Source organism: Anguilla rostrata, chromosome 6 (genome assembly GCF_018555375.3).
Source record: "Anguilla rostrata isolate EN2019 chromosome 6, ASM1855537v3, whole genome shotgun sequence".
NCBI classification, from domain to species: Eukaryota; Metazoa; Chordata; class Actinopteri; order Anguilliformes; family Anguillidae; genus Anguilla; species Anguilla rostrata.
The window spans coordinates 48,662,719-48,686,802 of NC_057938.1; the positions used below are offsets into that span (position 1 = coordinate 48,662,719).

The following is a 24,084-nucleotide window of genomic DNA, read 5'->3' on the forward strand; positions in this document are numbered from 1 at the left end:
AAAAAGTGCCTCGCTTGGAAATAAAACAAGTTACAAGTCCGGTTCCCAAATCAGTACGAATAACAACGGTTATATTACTGCATAAACCACTATTCTCCCAAACCGCTGCGTGCCGCTGTCGTCCGCAACGTGCTGTTAGCCGTGGGGTTCGTGCCTGCAGCTCAGCGAGAGACTGTGACCTGAATGCGGTGCCGCAGACGTCTCAGCCGCCGTGGCATTTAAGTGGAGAAAAAGCGAACATATGGCAGCTTCGCGTGGGCGGTTTCATTGCCTTAAAGGTGCGGTGTCCTCCTGCAGAAAGAAGCACTGCTGGAGTCTGTGCTGTGTGTCGCGTGGTCGCTGGATGTGATTGGTCAGTGTCTGTGCTTCTCTTCCCCCCCCCCCAGACCACCCACAGTCCGGAGTGTCAGGACGTGCTGAAGTTCGTGAGCCAGTGGTGCGGGGGACTTCCTACCACGGGCTTCTCTTTCCACTAGAACCTGGAGGACCGCGCGCATCCCAGCTCTCCCTGCGTCTCCTCGAATTTGCCCTCCCTGCTGAACGTCTGATTTCATGAGACTCTTGTAATGGAACTGTGCAAAAAAACAAGAACCCGTTAGCCTTGACCTCATTCCTGCATCGCTGTGAGTCATGTCTGGAGAGTGCGCTCCTATTGGTCGCTGAGTCTGTCCCCAGGCACGCCTTCTGAGGGTGAATTGCTTCAAACTTCAAAAAGCGTCATCCTTGAATCTTATTGACATATGTAAGCAAGTGTTTACTGATCTTGGGCCCTGGCTAAATATTTTTGGTAATTGCTTTTTACATTCATCTGAGGTATGTATGGCTCTCTCTCTCTCACACACACACACACACACAGTAGAGAGATGGGGAGAGAGAGAGGGAGGCGGGGGGAAGCAGAGAGAGAATTAAGAAAATAATTAAATTCCAGCCCAGTCTACGCTCCCTATCTGCACTTTGCTAGGTTTTTCCACAAAACTTTTCCCGTTTGAATATTTTCTCAGGGGTCAGTGAGTTCTCCAATCAGATGGGCCTCTCTGAAGATGAAGGGCTCCATTATTGGAGCAACTTTGAGACTGAAGTAAAGCAGTAAAAAAAAAGTAAAATTCTTGTCTGTGGAGTGGAGGGCGTCATAAACAACATGCTTGCACCTCAGGTAAAATTAACATGGCGCCTGTAAATGCAGCTGTTTGTGAAAGATGTCTTGTGAGTGAATTACTACAGCTTTTTGTAAAATAAAAACTGCGTTAGTAAAAAAACGTATGAATTTTCAATGCACAATGAACGTTGTTTTAGTTGTGTTTGAATGTTTGAAGCTCTTGTTCATTGTATATCTTATTTCACCACACAATGTATACTGACTAAAAAGTGCTAAATATTAAATCCTAAGTAATTATTTGAGTTGTTTCCTGTACTGAGTGATTTGTCACAACAAATAAGAATGTGTCATCAAAATATGAAAACGCTACAGCACAAAGCCATTTATATTATGCTTAAACTGCAGTGTAAGGAAGTTATAAGTGAATATCACAAGTTGTTTTGCTGTGGAGGAGTGAGTGTTAAGTAAACTTTGTAGGTAGCAAATATGCAGCATATACATGCTGATTTGTTGTTGGCATACATTGTAGATCATTTGTACATTTTTTGCATATGAACCTTGGCTTCATACAGCACTTGTTCACACGCTTATTTAACATCTCTCTTTGGTCTGAATCCACAGTTTTTGAGCACTGAAGAATATTCTTATTTTGTAAATTTGAAATGACATATCCAATGACTTTATATTCATGAGGTAGAAAAGCATACTTCAAAAAAAAAAAAAAAGGAAGTAATGGATATTTTAAAGGAGCCTTCTCATTTATTTTTGTGTGTAAGAATGACGCTGAAATTGTACATGTTCGAGTTTAAGTAGATGAATTATTGAAAACTTGACCTTGAAGGTCAGTTTCTCTTCAGAGAAGGCGTCAAACAAGAGTGCAGCACAGCGAGTGTCGGACGCTTCCCTGTGCTCCAACGGTGAAGTGTGAAGTTATCAGACGAAGCTTGGACGTCACCAGAAATGAAGACACCTCGATCGTGGTCACCAACAGTCAGCAGAATCAGTTGCCATTAACAACGACGTGAAGCTAATGAAAACGAAGCTGCCGGGGAAAGTGTTATTGTGTTTGACCTTATTTTATCGATAAAATTGATTATTTTTACACAACCCATCAATTTGTCATAGCCCGTTTGTTTTGCGCGCGATAACTCAGTCGGTACAAAAAGCGCGTGAACCTGTGAAGCTGCACAGGGTCTAACGGATTTTTAAATGTATTTGATGATAGTAATGTAGGTCATAGCACCGTCGATAATTCCTTCCCATTTTGAAAATTTAAGTCAACTCTCTCCATATTTAATTCAATAACCTTTTATTAGGGATTTATGGCAGCGTACTTTACATAACATTGCGCGTTCTAATTTTTTTCTTCTTTTTTTAATAGAAGATTATCAATTATTTTTTGGCGGTTGACAATTATCTTTATATTGTTTGTTTCGTATTCACTGGAATTTTCACGACGATAAGTGCAATATGCAACAGTATACGTTGATGAAAGTGAATGCATGAAACAATGCAACCGAATTTTGAGCATTTATTGTCTTTAAAAAATAAGGTAACTAGAGGAGAAATATTCAGCAATTCTGTCTGAGAAAACCAGTGCCCTCTTGTGGAAAATAGAAATAACTGCCAATTTGTATCCTGCCTATTACAAAAACCTCACAATTGCTCCCCATGTTTCGTGAAGTGTTTATCACATGACATCTCTTCAGCACTAAGTGCACCAACATTTGCATTCAAAACATTTGCAGTGTCCCGGTTTGCTGCATGAATTTAGTAGGCGATTTATGTGTACTGAATTTGGTCATAGAGGCTGTGCTGTAATTCTGAAAACTGAAGGTTTGCTTTTTGGTGGTTTGATCGGAGAAGCCAGATTTCAAATCAAAACCTGACGATGGTCATGGGCACACGGCTGGTGGTCACGCTTGTCTCAGCTGGTCCCCTTGGATTGCCTGTCCAATCCTCCTTCATTCAGTGTGAAATTTCAACTGTGATCCTGGTACATATTGTTGAGCAGCCATCACCATGCCGGGCTCCTCTGCTGGTTGACAGTTATTGCAAAAAGAACAACTGAAAAGCCTATCTTTTTCAGAGCAACGTTTTCTTTTTGAAACAACATCCCGTACTTACATACAGATGAATATGGATTAATTTGTTCTCATCTCGTGAGGTGGATTCGTATGATTTATTGTACAGATCCAAAGCCCAGAACTGACCCCTCATCACATTCAATACAGGAAGGCTTTTGTTTCAGGAGTATAATTTCACTGTCTTAGCAAAGTGAAAAAAACTATGATTGTACTACAGCAGAACGGTGTTGTTCGAGTTGTGCTCACTGCCATTCTGACATCACTTAGAGAGAGCCCCGAGTGCAGTGAACGCTCTGACTTGATGATGAGGAACATCACACTGCTTATCCTTGAGGTAGAGGATACGTGTGTGTGCTCGTGCGTGTGTGTGCGCGTGCATTTGTGTTTGTATGTGAGAGAGAAAAATCATTTGTGCCATTCCAAGATCTGTATTTTGCATATATTCCAAGACCAGTGTGTTACACATTTATGTTATACATTGCTAATCTTTATTAATTTAGGCTTAGCTAGTGGCCATATGCCATCCCTTAATCCTCTCCACACGTCCCTCTCATACTGGGTGGTCAAAGTGGTCAACTGCCACGTCTGGTAAATGCAGATTCCGTCATTCAAGAGGCAGAAAATGCTGAAATACGTAGGCCTATGTGTGCCGTAGTTTTAAAATATCTGAAGACACAGCCTTACTCTGTGCACTGGGCAACATATGCATGGAACGCCAGACGTGCGTCAAAATGGCAAATACAGAGCAATTTTCACAATATGTTCATTAAAAAAAACAGGCTATGCGTAAATGAGCCATTGTTGCGATGGGTCTATAGGTTCTGAATGATATCTTGCGAACCTTTTCTTATTTTTGAAAAAAAAAATGGTTGTGAGAGTTTGCATGAACTGAGGCATTTTCTGAATAATCAACAGTGAGAGCAGAGTCCGTAATATAAGACATTGAGTTGATTATGAGATATATCTGTTTAACAAAAACGTAATTATGAAAGTGAATACATACGACGTGTACACAACTATATAGCCTACTATACCAAACCACGTATTCCAAATATTACTCCCGTTCAGAGGGCTTAATTTACTGAAATTCTCTGTGACGTCTTGGTTTGTAAAAGCAGGCACAAATAAAAAATGGACCGAACGAGAAACTCACAGGGTTATCAACTGACTATAAATTGTCTTATCTAAATGAAGGCAGCGCAGCAGTTCAAGGAGAACTAGTCTAAGTTGTGCTGTCCTCATTTAGCCTCGATCTCAGTGGACACATCTCAGATATTGATTCATACGCAGATTCTTTACTTACAAAGTTATAATAGCGGGACAATTAAGTTATATGGTAATGAACTCAAAATGGGATGATATTCCTATTCTCCACAAATATCTATCATCTACCTTATAGATATTTGTTAGATATTCATTTCTACCTTTGGGGAAAGGAGCATTATATCGCCATTTAATATAAAGCACATATGTAATTAGTAATTATAAAACAATTACAGGATGAAATAACAACCGTTCTAGGTTTGAAGTCTGGTCATTTGGTATTAGTTTGCACTAATTACAAAAACTGAAAAATGAAATGCGTTTGCGTTAGTGTTATTTTAATGCAATTTTAAATATTTTTAACTTGTTTCTCGCCTAAATAATACCCATGTTCAGTTTAACCAATACGTTTAATTTGTCTCAAACAAAAACCTGTGAAATTTGTTTTCCTCCGTTTGGGCTAATACACATAGTCGTCATGCCTTGTTTTGGAAATAATGTAAGTCCCATTTTAATTCTTTTTTACAGCGCTGTTGTGAACTGCTAACATTCCAGTTCTCATTCCAATTCATGCATTTACATTTAACATAAAAAAGCTTCCGTCTGCTTCTGCCGATGGTAAATTAAAGTTCCTTTACTTAAGGCCACATACGTGAAAAGGCGGACTAAAGTGATTCCAAAAGCTAAAAGTGAGCAGGGGACACCGAGGTATACCCAGAAGGAAACTTGATCCTTTAAAATTATGAATGGGGAAGGAAATATATCTCTGTAAAACAGAAATGTTTTTGTTTTTTTGTTCCCAAAACGAGCGAAAGCCATGAAATTCCTTCTAGACAATCTACATTTTAATATCATTTAAATCAGCAACGATGGAAGGTTTGAGACTGAGAATCTTCTAGACCGAATAACGAACCCAACATTGAAATCGTATATGGTTCGTAATAACTGACAATAGGAATGCAACTTCATTTAATATCAATAAAGCGGCTTATAATTTTTAGTTCTGTTATTTGTAAAATTACATGAAACGAGTAATGATTTCTTCCATTCAACTGTATCTGCTGGAACACTAAAGAGAATAGCAAGGAACAGAGTAGGCTATAGACAACACAAAGGCGTTTGTCATAGATCTCGTTATAAAACGGTCAGGGCAAAATGACTAGCTTTATTTTCTATTTATTCTAAATTAAAAAGAACAATATGATCTTCTGCGTCATTTCGGTTTAACTGAAGTCATGTAGCCCCCTTGGTTAACCATATTAATTCGTGACCTTGAAAATGAAAGAGGTAATAGAGGTCGGAATCAATGGCCTTTAATCCATTAGGCTATTGTAACAGCCTATGTATTTGCCATGGCAGTATATTAGTTTATGTCTACTACGGATCAGAATCAGATATTTTCCACGATAATTCAGAAATAGGATTGTAGAGTTTATTAAAGGAGCCTTCTACAATGGCACGATTTTGTTTCCCCTTTGGAAAAGACGTGAATGGGGCCGGTTTTTATTTTTCAGTCTCCAAAAAACATGCCGTCATATTGCACCTCATATGACTGACGTAGAACACAAACAACAATACCACCGTGTGCGTAAATTCGGAGGAAAGTCTACTTAGCAGTGATACTAGGTCGTGGTTCAATTCTTGCAGTCAGAACACACTGAGCCGCAGGAATATAGTGCAAACAATGTTGCTGTTCCTGCGTCTATCTGCCGTAGTATATACGCAAAAGTGTCAAATGTAGAGGGTATTGCTGTTTCCAAAAAATCATTTAATAAAAAATTCTATTTTTAAATCAATTTGCCATTAACAACAGTATCAGCATTGTTGTGCAATTTAAGGCCTATGTAACATGTAAAGCAAATTGGGTGACCATGTCTGCATATCGAGGAATGCATTTTCCCATATCTACCCAAACATGGCTCAACGCCCGGCGCTCTGCAGTCCCTTATATGATTCCTAACTCGGCATAACAGGACAAGGTAAATTTGCGGCGGACCATATTTAAATGAATTTGATTTGTTCAGCTACGTCAAACAGGTAACTAACGGCATTGCTAGCTTAACGGGGGTCGCATCTATCCTCGTAGATTCATATTTTCAATTATCAGACCGCTTTACAGTCTGCCACGTTTAATGTTCCCTAAAATTTTGGGGGAACTGAAACAACTAAATGAAAAGTCACCTGCACAAAAGACGAAATGTTTCACACGGCGCACTGTGTGTTTGATTCGAAACAAGCCCAGACACCTTTCAATTCTACACATACTGCAGGTATCCAGATATAGTCTGCACACATGTATGCGCATTTGATGTACCTTTAGGTCAGTTAAATGAAAATAAAGTCCTTGATACTATTTTTGAGAGTAGTATGATTTTTATTGTCAACATGTTGGTTACAATAATCACCTGATATGGAAAACATTAAACAATTTTACGGGCATACAATAATGTATTACGCCTAAGGCTATATCTGCAATAAATCCCACGCAGTCGCTCCACAAAAGCGACCTTTACAAATGCCCTTGTGCCATTTTAACACAGGTACTGTAGAAAACCACCAAGCTAAATAACTTGCATATTTATTTCCGAACCTGTAAGCAATATATAAATAAATACATTTGAAAAAGAACAGAAAACTAAAACAGTGTTGCCTAGGCATCACCCCGTGGACATCTGACATTCCATTACTAGGCCGCAGCGACTTTTAGAGGCAAAAGGACATCGAGTTCACTAATTATGCTCATACCTGCCGGTGCAGTGGTGTGATGCCCCACTTATCCTGACAACTTCACTAGCGCAGTCCGCACACATTCTGCGTGGATTACATAACTGACCCATTTCTATGTTTGCATATACTGTCATTTGACTCAAAAGGATGTACTATATTTCACAATATGAATAATGTCTTAAAAAGCAGCGTTTTTAATAACTAGGATAACATAAATTAACTTTAGGTTTTGTCTGTAACTGATGTTTTGATGAACGGATTCACTGCACATGGACTATGTACAGAGGCGTCCCCATTTTGTTTAGAGTTAAAATGGACGCGTATTGATATTCACGTCTAAACTATCTTGCTTGGCATGACACACGAATGCGATTTTCGTACCTGATTAAAATAGTTTTAAACGATATCCTGCTTGACCTTACTGTAAAATAGATTTAGTCAATCCACTGCGGATTTTGGTCCCGTTGCCTACTGACAGTCTGCGCCTTTCATAAAGGAGCGCAAAAGAACCCCAAAATATTTACCTGTCACGTGTAAGGATGAAGAGGTTCCACTTGGTATACGCATATTAAGATAAGAAATAATTTAGATATTCGTCATTCATGCCATTGTCACGGGCTGGTTAAAAAACGAGTCATATCGACGACATTTACCATCTCTCTTGGCATTCACCGCGTGCCTTAATTGTATGGACATTTAAATCAAGGTCCGCTGTGAACACGAAGAGAGTCAGGCCCTTTTCTGTCTTTCTTCCTTGTATCGTTCCATTTTACCCAGAGAAGTAGTAGCAACTACCTAGAGAGATGCCGTGTGCTTTATAAGGACAACCACAGCCTTCTATAAGCGGCGATATTGCACCAAAATGTGCAATCCTTCATCCGTTTGACGTACGACCATATATTGTAGCAACTGTAGCCTACATGCCGTATCAGTAGACATTTATGTCAAAGATGCAGTTATTAGCTTATAATTACATAAAGGCAATTAATACAAGTACCATAAATGGAGAGAGAGAAAAAAAACAATATCAATACAAATATACATAAAGAGGCAACAAAAAATCAAAACGTACAAAAGCACAAGCGTCTTCTCAATCTACATTACCTATTCTGGTAAGCGCTCGAGCGGGTTGTTTGTTTTATTTCCCTTGGATGCGGCGGAAGCCCCGATCCCGTAGTGGTGCAGCGACAGGCCCGGGTGATAGTAAAAAAAGAAAGCGCTTGCTGGCTTGCTGCAGTCAGTCCTTTTGCTCAACTCCCAAGTGATACAAAAAAATAGAAGAGGGGCCCATCTGGCTCCTCGTCAGCTTTGTCAAGTCTTGCATACGCTAAAATGCTAATGACCTAGATAGCTCATGCAAAATGCAGCAGAGGTAAGAGAAGGGGGGGGGGGGGGGGACTGTTAGGCAAAACCAGAGACAACCCTCCCTTTTGTGGGGGTCGGGTGGGGTGCGTTGGGAGGTGGAGGCGGCCGAAAGCACCTGCATCATGGGGAGAAAAGCTACACATTGGAGGAAAAAAAAAAAGACGGAAGACACAATTTTCAAAGACAACCTTTCGCTAGATAAGCAAATAAACCTGATTAGAATAATGCTCAAACCTGCGAATGTTCGGAGCGTCACTGGAGCGTGGCTTCTCCAGAAAATTCTATATCTAAATATAGAAAAAGGAAACAAAGCTTGCACAGCATACATCCTGACCAATAGAACAGCTACCGCACCGTAAGCATCACAGAATGATTCGCCCGCATTAGTACAAATAAATAAATAAATGAATAAGACATAATCCACATTCATTAAATAATTTTCCGAGCTCGACTTTGTCCAACTGCGAAATTAAATTTGGGGTACCGTCCCTCCGATTTTAAGATAATTTTAGTTTATGGATATTAGCAATGCATCGGCAAAACCCTACTGGTATGATTAACAGACATAAACAACATTACATTTTTGATTAGCTTTCTTTCTTGCAGCGTGTAATGCTGCAGACCAACTTACATAACTGTCTTTCCTTTGTCTTTGCAATCAACTAACATTTCCCCAAAACCAAATATCAGTCCATACATCCGGTCACGATATCAAAGAAGGTCTGTTCCAGGGCTGAAGATGCTGGAAAAAAAAAAAAAAACATCCTTCCACAGAAACGCAATTTGCCTTATTGTTCGCACATTTTAACGAGTACCTTGGGTGAGCCGGCACGAAAAACCTATAGCCTGTATTTTCATCGGCGGGGACTACAAAGGACCAGAACCCACCGGAGGAAATGCTACAGCAAAAAAAAAAAAAAAAAAAAGATACGAAAAACACATAGCAAACGAGGAAAAGCTGAAAGGAGCTGAATTGTACAGCCGGGATGCAGAGACTGAGACTGACATGTAAAAGGGTTTGGTGCGAGCAGTGCTCTGAACGGGAGGAGGAGGAGAGCAACCCAGTTTATCATAAAACCAGCCTCATCGCGGTCACTGTACTCCCCGTGCGCTGTTCATCCCCCTTTTCTTCTGAGGATTATTCAGAAGGAAAATGTAGCATCTGCCGGTTTACTCAACAAGCGGAATGACTTGTAATGGGACAGTCCAATTCTCAATCTCCCCTATACTGCGAGAATTGACGTTCCCAAGTAGTTGCAATTTAAGTAGATTATGAGACTCGTATACCAAGATTTTTAAAACAGAACATTGCGGGATGACCTTTTAAAAGCACCCACAATATTTAAATAATCTAGGTTGGTGCGTGCAGAATTAAACCGTGGACAGAATTTGGTGTCCCCTTAAACCTGATCTTTGGACCCCATTCGGGTTGTGAATACGTGCCTTTTCAATAAGGACACATTTGTACAATAATTTTGAAATCTGTATATTTCTCAGGTTACCTTCGTGCAGTGGTTTTACGCGGATGTATGCTTTGCGATTACTGGCCCTCTTTTGATGAAGTAAGCTATACGTTAGCCATGTTTTGTGCGTAAATCGCAGAACGCCACAACATACACACATCCTGAAGAAACCTGATGAGGATGTGTGTGTGTGTGTGTGTGTACAATCAGTCCTATATTTTCCTACTCAGATAATAACACATCAAATAAATATTTTGTTAACACAGCGAGAAACCTTAGGAAAGTATTGGGAATCCAAATACATCCATTCCAAATGGGCCGACTCCATATGGCCCGTCATCTGTGCATACTCTCCCCACCCCCACACCAGTCCCAAAATTGCAGCATTTTGATTTATTATCAGACACTGGTATTTTCTCATTATTTTCTGCAAATATTTAAAAACAACGCAAGAAGAAACAAAAGGCGATCAGCATCCGCAGCGTCTGCGTGCTAGCGTATATATATTTTTTATAATTGCCGAGAGCGTTCGCCCATTGTTGTGTTGAAATTCGAATTGATTCGGGATGCTTAGCGAATCAAACCAGAGCTATATTTGGAAATGCTATTTGGAACTGATTCCACTACATCCCATACAACGACGTCTTTCGAAGTGTAACCTTTAATGAAATCTTCAGTATTTGCCGCCTATACCAGAACTCCATAAACAAATGGTCTCCTGTGCGTCTGTGGCCTGGCTTATAGGCTTCTCGCGCAGACGGCTACGTTTTTGTTCCGCGTTATGCCTGTCACCTATTGTATTTTATGCATTAGGCAGTATTGTTTCTTCCACGCGCATTCGATCTGAGGTCAGAAGAGGTCTCCTTATCCCCCCTCGTGCCGCAGTTACTTAAGAGTGTCGTCTGCTGAACGCGTGTCTTCTATAAACAGATTCGACACGCAGTGCTCTCCAGATGGCCCGACCATTGGTAAGACAAGCTTTGTAACTCACCCCTTTGTGCTGACCTATATTATGGCGTAATGGATAAAGCCTATCTGATTCAGGGGCCCACTGGTAGAAGTGCCACTCTATTCTTGCAGTTAGGGTAATTGAAAATGGAAACTGTATGTAGCATATCCATTGAATTCACAGACTGCTAACCTGCAGCAATAAAAGTCGCATTAAGTAGGCTACCACACAACGTACATATCGAGTAACGCAACATTTTGACGCAAAGGATCTTATTATACCGTACAATTTGTGGAAACGCGCGATGGATGATTATATGCCTGGCTGCCTCTGGTCTAGGCCGGAATTCGATGTAAATACTCGTAAATTAAACATAGGTCATGTATTTTCCTTTTCCAAATAATATCACTTTGTGCTATAGGAGAGCGTCTTGTAGCTAAATACAGCTGTATGTAGTAGACCAACGTATAGGCTGCTCAATATACTTCTTGTCAGAAAGGGGTGCGAGCATCAAATAATTAAACGAGACGTGCACTGCCGCTCGGAATGCTATTAAAAAGCTATAGGTTTAATACATCAGAAAATATTTCACAAGATGATTACCATCATTTAAAGGTTTCTGAGCCACGACGTAATTTTTTTTCTTATGGTATTATTAGTTTGCATTTGATAGTTTATAGATAACTGACCATATGTTATTATAGTAATTATTTTACTATACAATAAATCACAACACACCCCCTCCTGCCAAACACACACACATAGACACACACACACAATTATTGTTGCCTTTTAACATTTTAAGTTAAGCAAGTACCTAAACATTGAGGTAGGCCCTCTTGAAACAGCCAATTGCTTTACACGAGTAGGCCTAAACACTATTTTAATTGTAAAACGTTGCTGGGTCAAACATCATGCGGCATTTATGGCAGAGTTCATTTCTGTTCTGCCACATTTTATGGCTGACTACAAATTGACTTACAGGAACAACCTAATCTAGTCTAATAATTGTTCTTATGTGCTTTACAAATGCTTATGGATTGCTTGATTTTTTTTTTTTTTTTTGCGAGCAGAGGTTATTGTCCCCAAGAAACCAGCAATTGCAACGTAATCAGAACATAGTAATTAATTTGGTTTTATTAGTTCTCATTGATTATTGGGGAAATATACTCATAAAATATGCATTTTTTATAGTAAGAACATGACACATGTACATGATTTTGGGTAAATAAATAAATAAATAAATAAATGGTCGCGTTTACTCTGATTGTGTGGCAGTTTTACTTGTACAAGCATTTACCATTTTTATAACACGTGGACCCCAAATCTAAAGGTAAGCAATTACTCTTTGGAATGTCAGTTAGCGATTGTTATTTTTCTAAGGACTTTCAAGTAGGCTATACTCTAAATAAAATCTTTTTTTGTCAAGTGACAAAAATGAAATAGCTACTGCTTATATAAGCCTATAGGGTGCTGCTGCAGATACAAACGATACTTAAACGTTGCTTAACAATACTTAAATTTTAAAGACTGTTTAATTGCTACACTCATGAATCCATTGTTTTTAGTACAAACTGGAGTATGCTCACATTGACTTCAGAATGTAGGCCACCATTTTATGGCACATTGTTCATTAGAACTGTGCTTTCAAGTAAATGTAAAATGGCTCAGTATCCTATGATGTTCTCCTCTTGAGTTCACAGACAAATCGAGATACTCACTATGTATGTCAGGAGTAAAAGTGTTTGTTGAATATTTAAATCCTGTGGCCAACAGCATTATCGGGCAAACGGCAAAGGTTACTGGGTAATTCACTGAGCAAAGCAAATTAATCTCAGAACTTTCAATGCACGAGGGGACCAAACACCATCTTCTGTTATTATGCTTATCTGCTGAAAACAAGTTAACACAAATCCCTAAAATGAGAACGTTAGTAAACTGCTCAGGCATTGCACCCAAAGCCCACAGATGCTTGATTTGCTCAAGAACCTCCAACTAAGTGTGCACCCTGCAAACAATTTTTTCCACACTTGAAAAGGCAAATCCTTTTTAATTCAGCAGCAACCGTTCGAAGCCTCATTCTACATTCATATTTTTTAACTTTGTTAATAACCTTCAAAATGGACCTTGCTTAAAACCAGGGGAGGACTGAAATCAACATATTTATGAAAATGTTGTTTTATAATCATGGGACACAGGAAGTGTAAGTCTTGTTCTTTGAAGGAATCGGGGTGCATGAGCGAGGATCTCATGACATAAAGGGTATTCCATCCAAGAACTGGAAGAAAATGAGAAAATTGTAATCTGTTTTTCACCAGTGTCGTATAGTGTAGTATAGGACAGCAGTGGAGTATAAGTATTAAGGAGCTGGTCTTGTAACCAGGACTTCTTTCTACTGCAGTGACTGTGGCTGGAAACTGGCTTTAAAATTATCCCCAAGAAACATGTTACCTTTTAAAGCAGTGTATGCAGTTGAATACTTCAGAGATACTGGCAATTGTTGCTTAGCAGATGGTGATTAAAAAAAATGTATTACTTGTGTGGTGTTTCAAGACCTAATTTAAGCCAGGGTTTTAAGAAGTACAAAAGGTGGAGGGTCATTTTTCACCTCGTGCCTGCTCCTTTCTATATTCAAGTTACTATGTACTTACTACCACAACTCCAACGGTGTTCAAGTATAATTGTGTGTGTAGGCTACACCCCCGATAATAATCCAATTCCAAACAATTATTTTATGTATCCATTTAAAATTATGACTGCACTATAAAAGTAGATGTGAAGACGACACAAAGCACGTTATAAGAGCAGTTTAAACGGAAATAGTTAATAGTTAATAGTTAATATTTCACGATACTGTAGAACATTCAATCAGGACGTGACCCAAGGGCGATGTCCTCATGGGTTATATAGCATAAAAATAATAACAGGAGAATATTTGCGGACGTAGCTGGTTATCTAACCATCTACACGACGCTCGTCCAGTTACACAAGTTCAGCGCGATACTCCTAGAAACAGCGGAACGACGCGCCTGAAGCGGCTCAATGGTCGCAAGATTCGCAAATACCAGACTGCTTTCGATTTGGCGTCCTTTTATCCTTAACAGAATGGGAGATGTGCCTGCCAAAAGTCAGCTACCGACACCAGAAACGGCCCTTCCCGGCAGGAATGAAAGTTTAAAAGTATCAGGTAGGATTTTCCCGGTGTCGCATGTTGGCCATATTTTGTGATGTAACATCAGCGAAACACGGAAGTGCTCTGGAATTTGTACACTCACCCTGGATCAGTCTCATCTGTTCCTACAATGGACTGGTGTTCTAAAGAAGGTTTGGATAGTGGAGCCTAGATCAGTAGGTGGAAACCGTGGAAACAGGAAACTGTGAGCGGTCGAAATATTCATAAAAACGACACAGTAAGAAACCTGACGCACATAAACAGGGGGCGGTGAGCATACACATGCTTTCACAATTAGGAACTTTTCTGAAAACATAATGCAACACTCGAAGTTACGTTTTTGGACAGGCGTTTAGCATGCAGAGTTGACCTAGCTAGCTAGCAAGTTAGCTGGACCCAGTGTTAAGCACATGCGCAATGACACGACGAGACTGCCCATGATTGTCACGAAATGTAACGTTTCTAATGAAATAAAATTGAAACAGAGCTACACACGTGCTGCGCCTCATAACACAAGTCCAAACTATTGTGTGACAAGCAGAATCCAATAGATTACTTGACAGGTTTTATGTGTTCTGTTCCGTCACACAATGACTGTTCGTTCCCTTCAAAAGCTCAGGATTCACATTTTTGCACACGCATACATTAATATTGTATGCGATTATTTCAGGCAACCCGTGCGAATATTTCATTGCGTGTGGAAACAATCACGTATGCGAGTTCTGAAAATACGAACATAGCCTTTGCGAATCGTAGCCTACTGCGTGCTATGTAATCTTTGAATAAAGTCCCTAGTGGCTCCTTTTAGGAAACTGTGACGGTAAACCTAACATCAAGTAAATAGTGCAGTCAATTTTCCGTTTTTAAGACTTGTTAGTTGCATGCAAAGTTGAAAGTGAGTGAGTATTTAGCAACCCCGAGACAATGGATAACATTTCATCGGTAATTTAATAATAAATTGAATAAATCAAGAATAACAATAAAGGTTGTTGTGGGAAAACCCGGTTAAAGAGCCATCTATTCACACACACAAACATTTCTTTCTTGGAATTTATAAGGGACAACCACCCACGTTACATGGGGATGTAATGTCATCACATTACAGCACAGCTGTGGCATTTGCACTGCTTTATGCACCTATGCAGTGTTTGTTTGAGCCACCAACTGTTCTGTTTGAGGATTGCAGCTTCTGTTTTTCTGCTGGTGATTGACAGTGACTGCGAGACACCACTGGAGTGTGTTTCTTCATTTGAGTTTTCCACAAGGACAGTTGAAGGCTCACTTAATCCTTCAGACAGAATAAACGCGGTTAGGGCCTGTATACCTCTGTACTTTCTGTACATGTTAAATTAAACCTAAACACATATTGCATGTAGCCTATTCCTGGTGGGGGTCAAATAAGCTAGTTCCCATTTGAAATGTCCTCAATATTACAATCTATTTACAACTACTGATTTTATTTTTTTTAAAGGACTAAACTGATTTTAATGGAGCTTTATGTGTCCTACATGTAACCCAGTATTAACTAAATCCCACAGGCCAGAAAATATTTTGCTGAGGGAAACTCCATCCCGTTTAAAGTCGGCTGATGCGAAACATCACGTGTTCCCTGGCATTTATTTTTTAAAACGTTGTCTGAGACGCTCCATTTGCATTAAAGATTCATTTTGATTCCCCTCAAACTCGCGAGAGAGCGGAGGACGGAGAGTGGGGCGTTTACAAGGCAAACTTTTCAACGGCCGCGAACGAACAGCTGACGCAGGAAGCGTTGCCTGAGATGGAAATTTACAAGGGAGAGCAGAGTTAGGACCTGAGTGCTGGAGAGAAACTCAGCCAGCCTGAGAGCAAGCGGAGAGATTAGCTTCATGAGTTATGAGCACTAGTTTTGGTGGCATCAGTTATTAATCGGTGGTCACTGATGGGGTGGAGACAAAGAAAAACAAAAAAAACAGAGTGCGGTACCTTGCTGTAGCTTGGTTCCAGTCCCCAGAGCTGGGGAAGTGGAAGAGAAAAGGGGTTGATGTTGAATCCCCGGGAATCGCTGGCCCGAGACCAGGAGGCCGCGCCAGAGTAGATGTCTCAGCACAAGCAGGCCCAGGCTTCAGATGCTAAAGCGCGTTTCGGAGATTTCAGAGAATCGCCGGGATAAGGTGGCCAGACACGGTCCAGGTTCCGCTAGCCGTCCAGCCAAGCCTTTGTGTGAGGGGTAAATGGTGTGTTAGTGTGTGTGTGTGTGTGTGCGTATGTGTGTGTGTGTGTGGGTTAGTGTGTGTGTGTGTGTGTGTTATAGTGTGTGTGTGCGTATGTGTGTGTGTTAGCATGTGTGTTAGCATGTGTGTGTGTGTGTGTGTGTGTGTGCGGGTGTTAGTGAGGCAGTGAAAAGTCTGGCTCCCTGGGGCAGCAGCAGCCTGTTTGAGATGCACCTCACACTGCAGCTTTGTGCAGGGGCATGGTGTGCGGGCACGCCGAGATCCACCCCACAGGACTGCAGTCCGCTGATTACAGGGCTTCCCCTAGGCAACACAACCGCACCGTGGGGCTCGGAGGTTGCCAAGAAACACTTGGAAGCACAGACTGTCTTACCGACCCATACTGGTGTGCGTCTGTGTGCATATTTGGTGGGTGAGGGTAGCTGTGGAGTTGGGGGGTTGGGGGGTGGGGGAGTGGGATATCATTGTGAGGGACCATACCTGGAGGTCAGCTGCAATGACACAAAAATTATGCAAAATGCTGGTTTACCTCTCTGAAGAGCATAAATGAATCAGAATGAGCGATCAACTAAGTGCCGTTCGCCACAAGAACAGCCCCACTCCACGTAACCAGTGGATGAGTCATGAAGATATTGCTTTCTGATAAGGCTAAAACGATCCCTGATTTTGATTTCGTAACTGTCCTCATCACTGGATTATATTGGAAGCAATAGTGCATAGTTTTGTTTATATGTTAATTTGAATGATTTAGTGTTTACGTAGCTTCAAGTGTAAAATTCAAAAAGTTTGTGCTAAACCACTGGTGCAGCATGATGGTACAGTGGGTAGCACTGTCGCCTCACAGCAAGAAGGTTCGAATGCAGGCTGGGGTCTTTCTGTGTGTTCACGTGTTCTCCCCGTGTCCGCGTGGGTTTCCTCTGGGTACTCCGGTTTCCTCCCGCAGTCTAAGACATGCAGGTTAGGCTAATTGGAGACCCTAAATTTCCCGTAGGTATGGACTGTGTGAGTGAATGGTGTGTGTGCCCTGTGATGGATTGGCAACCTGTTCAGGGTTGTATTCCTGCCTCTCACCCATTGCATTCTGGGAATGTTCAATATACTGTCTCACTGTGTGGTTTTGTCTGAATCAGATTAAGCTTAGTTGTAACCACTGGTGTAGGAACACATTTTGTTACCATACTAACCTCCCCCTACTATTTTTAGCAGTTGGCCATATGTGGCCAAATTAGCATTTTTGATACACTTTAGAAATAAAAAAGTTTAGATACAAAACAATGTGTTATTAATTAATTATCCTTTTAAACTATTCAGATATATTTAGATGTGCATACTTTTTTTTTTCTCTCTAAATGTCTAGAAATCCCTGCGAAAACTTGACTTATATTCCCACGGACCTGATCAGTTTGATCACAGTGAAGATGAGATGTAGAATTTTTTTTTCAAGTGGATATTTATGAGGATTAAGAAAATATATTTGTCCGTATGTGTTTTAAATGGGGAGCCTAACTGATGAACAGTTGATTCAGGAGAGCCTTTATGGTCTTCCTTCAACAATGGGGAAAAATAAGCTTTCCTCTTAGGAACAATCTTCCACATTTCAGTTAAGCACTGTTTATTTTCAAATGGCTTTAGAGAATGTAATGTTTTGATGAAAATCGTAATTACTTTGACCCATTGTTTTAAGATGGTCTCCTTGTTTAAATCAGTAAGGTGAATGAGTTTTGGTGCTCTTAGTGTTGTGTGTTATTACAGCGTTATAATGTTATGTCTGGTGAACCTGGGACCCTCACGCACAGTACTTGCACATCGTTGGAGACGAAAGTGTTTTTTTTTTTTTTTTTTTTGGCAATCCAACAATTAGCATTTAGCGTGCTATCTATGCCACACAGCAGCTCCTGTAAGCAAACCCCTGCTTTGGCAGAAAAATATGATTAAAAAAAAAAAAATAGCGATGTCGAATAAACGCGGTGAAAACATTTCATAGCCGATCAATGCAGGCAAGCCGCCATGTTTGGTTTTCCTTACCCTGTGCAGGAAAGGTTATGCGCCTGCCACTCTGAATTCCATAGGGTGACAGAATAGAAGGAGTGCTATTTTTTTGTGGTGGGGCAGGGGGGGGGCAGGGGGGTGTTCGGGCTGACAGGGGAGCCAGTGGAGAGTTGGCACAGTCAACGCACCCACGGAGATGTCCTCCCGAAATAATGGGAGGTGCCGTGTCTTGGCAGGCGGTGAATGGGCTCCTTGGCGAGGGAAAAGGCGACGTGGCCGCGGGACATTTTCTCCCCGCCCGCACAAAGACGTCCAGGAGACTTGTAGCAAGCGAGCGAGACATGGAGGAACTCCTGAGCGCTTTGGCGGGGGGGGGCAACGGGAGACGGGAGGAGAGGAGAGGAGAGGAGAGGTGGAGATGGTGGCGGGTGGGTGGATGGGTTTGTGTGGCGGTGGTGGTGGGTGCAGGGGGGGGGGTGGGGGTGGAGGGTGCCGGGGCTACAGATAGCCACACACGTGTGCATCTGGGTGGGGAGGTAGCGCAGGAGATGAAGGAGGTGGTGTTGTGCCAGGGACCGCCGCTGCCGCCACAACAGTAAAAGTATCTGTGATTAATTTTGATCAATTTTCCCGATTCGGCTGTTTTCCTTCTTCCTTTTTTTTTTTTTTTTTTTTTTTTTGGGAGGGGCTGGTTGGGGGAGGTGGGGGGTGCAGACAGGCTGGCACAGGCTGGAGCATCGCCAAGGCAGTTCTGTTCGGGAAGGTTGCCATGCTGAGAGAGAGAGAGAGAGCAGAGAGGGAGAGGAGAGGAAGAGAGAAAAGACAAGCGAGACTTGGCAAGGCTCTATCGCGGCTCCCTTTGTCTGTGTGTTCGGCTTTGCGCTGAGGAAATCAAAAATACCAAGGGTGCAGGAGCTCTGCTTCAATGCTAAAAAACAAAACCGGACCAAAAAAAAAAAAAAACGGCTGAAATATTTCAGGAGCAGGGGTTGACGGGCGCGATTTGTGTAACAAATATGCAGTTTACTAAATGATTTCTGCAAAACTACTGTGTCTTTTTCTCCCCCCGCCCTGAGGGGGAAGTTGTCTGAGCCAAGAGATGACCAGGTTGTTTGAAAATCTTTGTTTTTCAGTTTTTTTTTTTTGTTGGTAATTTCATAAGCGCGAGATGTGGCGTCTGTTTGTTTCTGTTCTCCCACACAAAAGGAGCCTCAAAGTCATTTTGGGTTTTTTCGAGACCAAGGACTGCCAAAATCGTCGCAGCCAAACAAATGGCAAGAAAAAAAAAAAGTTTGTTTTCTTTTGTTTCCGCTCCTGTCTTTACCAGCCGGACCGACGTAAGTTGTTGTCGCCCTCCAAAGTTCAGCGACTGTCATATTTTGAGCTCTCCAACCAGGTGACAGCTTCCAAAGGGGGTCGACTGACTGCTTGGACCACTGAAAGAAAGTTGATTGACCTTCGCAAACGGACCCAATCCATGTGAAATCCTCCTCAAGTCAGAAGTGTTACCAGAGAAACAAAGCGCGGCTTGAAGCTTCATTCAGGTGTCGCCGGGTCCCTAGGATTCAACCGTACCTTACAGAATGACAACGTGAAGACAACTCTCACGAGTCCTCACTGTAAAAGGGACAGCTCTGTTTTGCTTTGTCCCATCAGCAGTCAACAGCTCGATGGATTCTGTGTAGCATATTGTGGTGATAGAGTCGCCACTTGCTGCCTCACTGATGGACAATGGTTTGGAGATCAGAAGGCCCGAAAGCTTTTTTTTCGCCCTTCCTTTTGTAGCATCTTCTTTTTTGAGACGAAGCCTTCGGACCCTCAGAAATCGGATTGTGGTATCCGCTATTAGAAGACTCCTGGTAAGTTTCTTGTTGTGTGTGTTAATAGAGACCGTACCTGCTTGCCCCGAGACCCGGGAGGAGCCATTGGTGTCCCTTTGAAATGATGCGTCATTCATGGCTGACTGTACCATTGTCCCTCAGCCTCTCTCTACCTATGTCTGCACAATGCTCTCTCAATGGTAGTGTCTGAAAAAGATGGTGGCTTTTATGAGTGAACGCTGCAACGCCGAGGACCCGAAATTCTCTGGATGGATCGCCTCGTACCCGTGGAGCCAAACTCCCTGTTTGCCGTCATTTCCCAGAATAATTTCGCAATTCATGTTTTGGGGAACACCCTTCCACATAGTGGCTTTCAGTTGTAACTGTGCTTGGTCCTCCAAAACACCCTCCTCCTTGCAGAAACATGGTTTGTTCACAGGGGCACATTTCGTACACGGATTAATATTTAAATACTTTTTAACACCAATGATCATTTGCCAGGTGTGCAGAGTTCATTACCAAATGTATGCTAACTACCATTAAGTTTTTTTTTAAATGGCGGTTGAGGCCTGCATAGTACAACATTCACACAAAGTTCCTAGGTATGTGACTTTTTTTAAAAGTTGGAAACTTGTTTGAATACCTTTTTTAGGAGATTGTATTGAGACCTTGAGTACCGAATTACCAAAAACTTATTTCTGGGCGTGGAGAGTTGTAGGGAGGTGGCCTGATTAAAGCAAAGGTTTAGCTGCCAGCTCCGCCAAGCAGGAGAATAGCGAGGAAATTAAAGACAAACGACGGAGAAATGCACAGCGGGTCCCCGGGACTGACACCTCGCAGGGAAGGAACTCCCTCGGTGTTCAAATCTCTGGCAGCCTTTACAGTGTTTAGCACCTCTGTCAGGACAGTAATTGCATATCTCACCACAGTAAATATAGAGTGTTTCTTCTCTCGCGAGCAATTCCCTGATGTTGAAATTGCTTGGCTGTGTTCCGTGTGCAGCGTTTGCGTTTGCGTTTAATGAGATTGCTATGTCATCTGCTTTACGGCCCTCAGTGTACACTCGCTGTCTTTCTACTGTTGCTTGCTTTGTACAGGCAGTGGTGCGGTCGTTTCCTTCAGGTGACCGCCTGGCTCACTTGAGCGTTGAGAATGGCCATTTTAGATTCAGTTTTCAATGCTTGAATGGTGGCTAAACGTCATGTTTAATGTTTTATGAATTGTGTAGTCAGGCTGCCACCTTTGGACATCTTGTCTGTAAATGTTTATCAGGTAGGGTTATAAGGGGGTGGTCATCACGGGTGCTGTCTTTTTGGCAAAGCAAATGCTTCTGTATAGAAGGCCTTGATGATGTCACGGATGATGTCATGACCGGATATCAGGCTGAGAACAAGGGTTCCGTTGCAAGAAGAATGTCTGTCGCAAAGATGAGGTCAGCACTAGTGAGCCTTCCTCTCGCAAGATCTCGGGTAAATGATAATAGTTTCATAATGGCCGCAAAAACAAAAAAACAATCTTCTGTATTGTCAGGGAGCTAACAATAGCTAGTTGGAACAATATCTTACATAGCCAAATTCCATAGCTACTGTAGCATTATTTAACCAGGTTAGTCTAACAAATGTTACCTAAACCGGTAGCTAAAATATTAGTACTGCACTGTGCTAGATACTCAGAGGAGGTAAAGCGGTAACACTGCGTACATCTTGGTGCTTTTGCGCGCGGTTTACAAAAGGTCATCTCTGTTTTCAACCATGTCGGCAGTGGTTAAATTTCTTCATCCCCACTTTCTCGTCTTGCGAAAGTGTAAGTCAGATATTGTGTGGGAAATCGGCCAGATGTCGCCCATTAGACTCTTGTCAATGAGGAAACGAGCCATCGCGGGGTTGCCCTATGAAATTACAGTGTTTGTGTTTAGCTTATTACTGGAGACAGTGGGAGAATAAATGGACTCTTTGGACGAGGCTCTGAGGTTTCCTGTGCTGATAGGATGAATTACTGGGAGTAATCACGTTACTGTGATAGTATTTCTCTTGTTGTCAAGTTGAGTTGTGAAGTAGCAAATTGCATCTATAAAGTGAAGTTGCTGCGAGACTACACGGACCCCAGAATTCTTTCACAGCTGTCTGTAGTCCATGTCTGAGAACACTAGTGGTGGCTATCCAACTGCTGGAATATACCTTTTCCAACTGAGGCATTGTGTGTGTCTTGGTCCTTTTGAATTTATGTGAAAACTCAGAAGGAACGCTATCAAATATAAGATATTTATAAAACTGAATTTTGTGCTAAATATTTTTTCTCAAGGAAAATTATTCTCTTGAGAACCAAGTAGATCTACGAATCCATCCAACTGGATTAGAGTAAGAAAGTCTGAAGAGAGTCTCTGTTTTCATAGGAAGGAGTGGTGGACCACGAGAGGTACCCAAGGCCTGGCAGTAAAGTGAATATAATTAACTGTTTACTGCAGCAGGACACTAGCATGTTTACAAGTCAGTAGAGCCAGCTGAATTAATATCAGCACATGATGTCAGCCTGAAAGACTGTATGATCTGTACTTCCTATCTCATCAAACTGTGGCTGCATGTCCTAATGATCTTTATTAATATTTGGAAGGAAATCTGTTCTGTCTGTGGGTTCTTTGAAGAAAGTAAGGAATCACAGCCATATGCTGTAACATCAGATATATGGTTTAGAAAGACATAAGAAGCAACCATTTTTCAGTTAAATGGTATAAATTAGTCCTATTTTGTCATTTTAATCCAGGTTTAAAAATTATGTTATTCGATTCTAAATCTGATGATGGACGTGCATTTTAGGCTTGAGTTATGACAGATGTACATTCCAATTCCAAGCTGGCTACAGTGCTGTAAGAATGCCAGTGCGTTTTGGGCAAATACCTAAAACATTTATCCCAGTGATGCAAGAGGAAAAGGAAGGAGTTTCTTATTTTCTGTCGGTTAGGAGAGCCAGCTGAGTCTCATCTCAATCGCACAAAATGAAGGTTTTGGGATGACGGGGGAGGACGGCGGTGCTTTCTGTTTTTGCCAAAGATGTCTGCCTCTGAGTAGGAACGGTTCCCCCCCTTTTAAAAGTGGGCTCAGAGCGGCGAATGATTCCGGAATGGCACCCGAGCGAGGTTTCACATCCTCTTAATCCACGCAAATGCCATGAGGAGACAAAGAACGCACCCGCGGTGGAGTCCTAATGGCAGAGCGACGAGAAATCCGGTGGCAATATTGCGGGGTTATTCTTTTTTTTTTTTTATCATGTATGCACACGCATGTTAAATGAATTTAAGAGGCTTATCGGCCTCTGTTGTGTTGCACATCGCTGTCAGTTTGTCACAGGCTGAGTAACGATCCGGGGCAGCGCTGCCCGTAACGCAAGCAACATGCGGGGAGTTTCGACCCGAACCTGATAACCCCCGACTCAAACAGCGGTCGAGGTTTTTATCAAGACATTAAATTACCCGTCAGCACGTGCAGGTGAACTGCAGGAGTTATGTGACAGCACAACATTCACTCACGGGGGTATTTTAGGACAACCGAGAAATGCCTTTACATCTGAGCTAACTTCCTAGTTAGGGTTCTTATTAACATGAAAGGGTCCTCCAAGCTTGGTATCTGTGTCAGTTAAACTGACTCATAGTCCAATGTTAGAAATGCAACAGATACTTATTCATCCACTGCCAAACTATAACCTCTGTTACCTTCATTCTTCTATCACATTTAACTACACAACATAACAACACAACGTAAGACGAGAACAGTCAATTCAGCCCAACACTGCTCGTCTATTCCTACTACTAAATTGTACTTAATGCTTAGTTTACCTAAAAGCTAAGACTAACTACTGTCTTCTAGTCCATCGTGATTTGTGACCCTGGCTTGGTGTAGTATTGATCCACAGCTGAGTTAGCCACGGGCATCCTCAAGTGGACGACACA

The 24,084-nt window shown here is 41.7% G+C and overlaps 2 protein-coding genes and 1 long non-coding RNA gene across 6 annotated transcripts in view; 2 read left to right on the top strand and 1 right to left on the bottom strand.

Annotated features, from left to right (window-relative positions):
* ift172 (intraflagellar transport 172) overlaps positions 1-1,398 on the top strand; it is a 34,921-nt gene extending 33,523 nt beyond the window's left edge. The window contains exon 48 of the mRNA XM_064340228.1: positions 387-1,398. Within this exon, the coding sequence (XP_064196298.1) occupies positions 387-476 (90 nt within the window). The 3' untranslated portion in view covers positions 477-1,398. The remainder of the gene's footprint in view (positions 1-386) is intronic.
* Positions 1,399-6,799: 5,401 nt separating this feature from the next.
* LOC135257477 (uncharacterized) overlaps positions 6,800-24,084 on the bottom strand; it is a 74,751-nt gene continuing 57,466 nt past the window's right edge. The window contains exons 4-5 of one of the 2 annotated variants that reach the window (XR_010330659.1): positions 8,773-8,825; positions 6,800-8,653 (exon numbers count right to left, since the gene is read on the bottom strand). This is a non-coding gene — a long non-coding RNA (uncharacterized LOC135257477). Of the gene's footprint in view, positions 8,674-8,772; positions 8,826-24,084 lie in introns of both variants that reach the window. The other variant, XR_010330660.1, reaches the window with a different exon arrangement.
* msraa (methionine sulfoxide reductase Aa) overlaps positions 13,842-24,084 on the top strand; it is a 62,637-nt gene continuing 52,394 nt past the window's right edge. The window contains exon 1 of one of the 3 annotated variants that reach the window (XM_064340233.1): positions 13,842-14,137. In XM_064340233.1, the coding sequence (XP_064196303.1) occupies positions 13,993-14,137 (145 nt within the window). In that variant the 5' untranslated portion in view covers positions 13,842-13,992. Of the gene's footprint in view, positions 14,138-19,120; positions 20,181-24,084 lie in introns of those variants that run through there. The other 2 variants (XM_064340232.1, XM_064340235.1) reach the window with 2 other exon arrangements.